Consider the following 4,546-nt stretch of genomic DNA (forward strand, 5'->3'; position numbering starts at 1 on the left):
TAGAGTACGAGCTCTAACAACGTATAGTACTATCTACTAATACTGCAACATTGTAAAACTGTCCTAAAGCAGCCATAAGCATTCATTAGACTGTTATAACCTCTGTGTCTTAGAGGAATAGCAGAGCACACGAAGACACGCCATACTTATATGAATATGCAACACTTTGGCCTTGACCACAGTATTAACCTATATCTAAAAATTAACATACATATACTTTATAAATTCACTTTTCTTTAGTTTCTCCCCCGTCTTATTTTGGCTATCTATGGGTGAATAATAATCAATAGTAAAAAGCATTTTGATGTCAAGGTCTGACTTTTCTATTTGTACGTTTTGTAAAAGCAAATCTGCTGTAATACCATTTATATCGAATTCTATTGACCATAACATGATTGTGGGTGGGGCTTTCTGTTGAGAAGCTCACCTGTTTGGGCCTTCCTGAACATGCAGGTTGAATCGGAAGCCATTTTGATTGTGGCGGAAGTGTGTACTGTATCTCTCCATGCACCAAACAAATACTGACACAACCCTGTGTACTCGCCTTATAATCCTCACCAGAGGAGACTTTATTAAACTGATTTCAGAACAGTGATTTGTCTTTGAAATTTTTGTTACCTTGCTTTGTGTATCTTTTGATGTATGACAACTTCTGACAGACTTTTGAATATGGGTATGACAACTTCTGACAGACTTTTGAATATGGGGTGAACTTTCCCTTTAAACCTCAACCCAGTAACCCACAGTCACCAAGGCAACGGTACAACTGACTCTTCTGTGGAACCCGAAACTTAAAAGCCCTAATATCAACAAGCGTAGTTTACAGTGCCACCATGGGTTACCATGGGGACATCCTCTCAAGGAATTCTAGAGTTTTGCAAGAAGTGTGTAAATCTCTTATGTAAATCTCTACCACCAATGTAAGCAGTCGAGTAACATTACATTATACAACCAATGTGTACATAACCTTTAAGACAATGAGCTTTGCAATGATACCACGCACGCTTTCAAATGATCTTGTGAGCCCCTCAAAAACAGCAATACATCTGCCCTCAACCTCATCTTTAGCAGCCGACTGCACACAGTTTCAGTCATTTTGGTAATTTTGGACACATTGGTCATTCCATAATGAACAACTGAGAGAGCGAGAGAGTGAGCGAGAGAGAGAGAGAGAGGGATCTGTAGAAAAATAAACGTGTCTTTATTGTTGTATAGTTTATTAGAGGTCACACACAGCGTTTTCTCTTCTATAAACGGTTAACAGACTTTCGTGCACATAGGCACAAGTACACACGTCGATGATGGGGCAACCTGATTGGTCAGTACTGTTATTCATGAGCCAATGAATAGGTCAGTGGTGGTGCCAGGCCTCTGATGCCTCGCCGGATTGGTTGCCTAGTGCCCGGGTGTAGGGTGGGGGTAGGATGGGGTGAATGTTGGTTTGGAGGGTACCATGGATGTTTCTAGGGGTGTTTGTCAGGGTCTGTGGAGGATCAGTTTTGAGAGCAGTACTTCCAGAAACACACTGTTGGAGAGAAAGAGAACGAGATTAGGAAGTTGAGCATTATCTTCAAATATTAGCAAACATGACAAAACAGGAAACCAGTGACAAAGACTTCCTAATTGACTTTTGACCCCTTGCTGTCACCTCTCTTGTTGCTGGGCTTCTTGGGTTGCTGTGGGAGGGACTTCTTGAAGTTTTGGCCACTCAGGCTGTCTATGCCGTCAGTGCTGGGCCGGGATACAGTGACGCTACCCCCAACATCCACAGGAGGCACTGTGGTGGTTTTCACTCTATCTGCCTCAGCTACCTTCAGTACAGGAATAGAAGAAGTCACACTTAAGTTCCAAGCAGGCAGGAGGATCTTTTCAAATGCTGTATCACATGTACATTATTTAACACTTTATAAAGGAGAAGTTCAGGTTTACAACTTAATGTAAGATGGTTCCGCACCCTGAAAGTAGTCTACGGGCGAAGACAAACTGTATTCCATGGTTAAGTTTTCTTTAAACAGCCACTACAAACATCAGGTAGCTTTAGCCAATCACTAGCTAGCAATCAATGGAGGTGACAGGGGCAAAAGCGCAATGGCCAAATCACATTTAAAGTAACATTAAACAAAATATAGAGTTGATTTGGCCGTAGAATTTAAAAAAATTGCATGGTTGCCCCTATCACTCCCATTTATTTATTACTTTCTAAAACACATCCTGGTGTGAAAGTAACTATTCTATCCCAAGGCAGGTAGGAATATAATAAACACAAACAGCATTGATTTACCACTTTCTTCTTCTTTCCTGAATTTCTGCCATTTGCTGACCCTCTGGGCATCATGGTCATCCGTGTGCTCAGAGTGCTATTGATCGTCCTGCTGAGTTCCTCCAGCGCTGACAGCATCTTCAGGATCTGGGCTCGTCTATCTGGACTGCTCATCACCGGATCCATCTTCAATCGTCTATCCAGACTGCTGGTGGGTGTGGACGTCTTTTCTGGACCAACAGGGATGCTGGTCATCAGTAGGGTCTTCAGTAGTTTAGAAGCGTTGACCGTTGACGGTTCCGTTCTCTCTTGCACAATTGAGTCGCCTGTAGCTGGACCTGTCAGCTTTATGTCTCCTGAAAGACAACATTACAGACACACATGAACATTCTGTGGTCTCAGAGTCATATTCAACACCTGGCAGAATGCCATCCTCATTCTATAATGCCTCTCATAATGATTCAGGATGATGACACATTTCCCTTTCTCCTCTGTGTGCTCCATGGTGGTTCAGGCCAGGGTTGCTATTCGTAGAAAGAATCCTACAAATAAAATGTGATTGATTGATTCCACCAAACCCCAGCAGCTCAGAGACAGACCAAGTCTCAGCTCAGAGACAGACCAAGTCTCAGCTCAGAGACAGACCAAGTCTCAGCTCAGAGACAGACCAAGTCTCAGCTCAGAGACAGACCAAGTCTCAGCTCAGAGACAGACCAAGTCTCAGCTCAGAGACAGACCAAGTCTCAGCTCAGAGACAGACCAAGTCTCAGCTCAGAGACAGTCTGTTGTGTAATGTAGACAAAGTTCCTCAGCTTTCTGTCTGTCCACTGTCTTCAGAGGGTCACTGTGTCAACTGAGCCGTATTGTTATGTGGCCACCAAAAGACCCTCTGAACGTCACAGAGGTCCCATAGCAACGCCATGGAATCTCTCCCAGTCCCAATGTCAGCTAGTGTCGAAGTGGAGAGTGGACACGAGCGGCTTTGAGTGTGTGTGTGTGTGTGTGTGTGTGTGTGTGTGTGTGTGTGGTGTGTGTGTGTGTGTGTGTGTGTGTGTGTGTGTGTGTGTGTGTGTGTGTGTGTGTGTGTGTGTGTGTGTGTGTATGCTTGCTTGCATTTGTTTGTGTGTGTGTGTACATAGGACAAAGCCAAAGGATAATTCAGCATTGTGTGGGCGAGGAAAGTATTCTAGGAAGAGAAGAGTGTGAGCAACAAATTCTTCATCTATATGCCATGAATACTTTCATTCAGCCATCTTCATCCTTATTAACCGTGATCTCTCCATCCTTATCTTCCTTCACCTTCTCCATCCCATCCCTTCACTCTCCCTTCAGCCACTCAATCTCAGCATTCCTTCCTACTCTCTCCGTTCCCTTCCATTCTTTCTCTCCATTATATTTTCCCTCCATGTTCCCTTTACACCTCGACTCGCACCCATCTTCTATCCTCCCTCCATCCCTTAAGTCTCCGTCCCATCCCTCCATCCCTCTCTCCTTACCTCTTTCAGTCAGCAGGGTGGGGGCTGTGTCCACTCCAGCCCACAGAGTCACCAGCACCGTCAGGACTTCCACCAACAGGACCACAGATACTTTCTGCATGACTGCACCTTCTTACCGGAACTTCTGACCGTTTCTAAACCAATTCTGACCACAGCTTCTGGGCTTCAACCACAAGTACCGGTCTGGTTCTAAAGCTCAGGTCTTTGGGTACCAACAAGGTCTCGTTTTAGTCTCAAAGAGCTGAGTTAGCTCTGTCGTCCCCTCGTCTTCTTTAGCTGCACGTTGAGAGAACCTGTATGTCTCCTGGGGGTCAGTGTTCAGCCAATCGTTTGGGTGTCTGTTAGTCTTCTTGTCCAAAGTCTGTTTCTTAATTTCCGTCTCTGAAGTCACTAACTCGTTTGTCGTACACACACTTGTCGTTCAGCACCGATGCGCCTCTGTGAAGAAGGCTTGTCGAGAGTGTGTGTGTGCAGAGGTGCGGGTGCAAATTTCACTCTTGTCGCTTCGAACGTAGACCTGTCCCATCCTCTCTTTATAAACCCAACGGTTCCTTCATGACGGGCCAAACCAACACCTCGCCGTTGCCCAATGAGGGGGCTGCTAATTTCTTGTGATCCCGCCCGCTCCTTCTTGGCGGCGTGATGACATTTGGCGTGTTTGGCGTCAGGCTCGCCATTGTGTGTGTTTGCGAGTATGTGTGTGTGTGTGTTTGTGTGTGTGTTTGCGAGTGTGTGTGTGTGTGTGTGTGTGTGTGTGTGTGTGTGTGTGTGTGTGTGTGTGTGTGTGTGT

The 4,546-nt window shown here is 45.2% G+C and overlaps 1 protein-coding gene across 1 annotated transcript; it reads right to left on the minus strand.

The window, feature by feature from the left end:
- Positions 1-1,348: 1,348 nt before the first annotated feature.
- Positions 1,349-4,257, minus strand: LOC106575575 (uncharacterized). The gene is made up of 4 exons (XM_014152165.3): positions 3,757-4,257; positions 2,282-2,616; positions 1,649-1,811; positions 1,349-1,525 (listed from the first exon to the last, which is right to left on the minus strand). Exons 1-4 carry the CDS (start codon positions 3,854-3,856, stop codon positions 1,494-1,496), a joined length of 630 nt encoding a protein of 209 aa, XP_014007640.1. The 5' UTR covers positions 3,857-4,257; the 3' UTR covers positions 1,349-1,493.
- Between the last annotated feature and the right edge of the window lie 289 nt (positions 4,258-4,546).

Source organism: Salmo salar, chromosome 17 (assembly GCF_965601325.2).
Source record: "Salmo salar chromosome 17, fSalSal1, whole genome shotgun sequence".
Classification (NCBI taxonomy): Eukaryota; Metazoa; Chordata; class Actinopteri; order Salmoniformes; family Salmonidae; genus Salmo; species Salmo salar.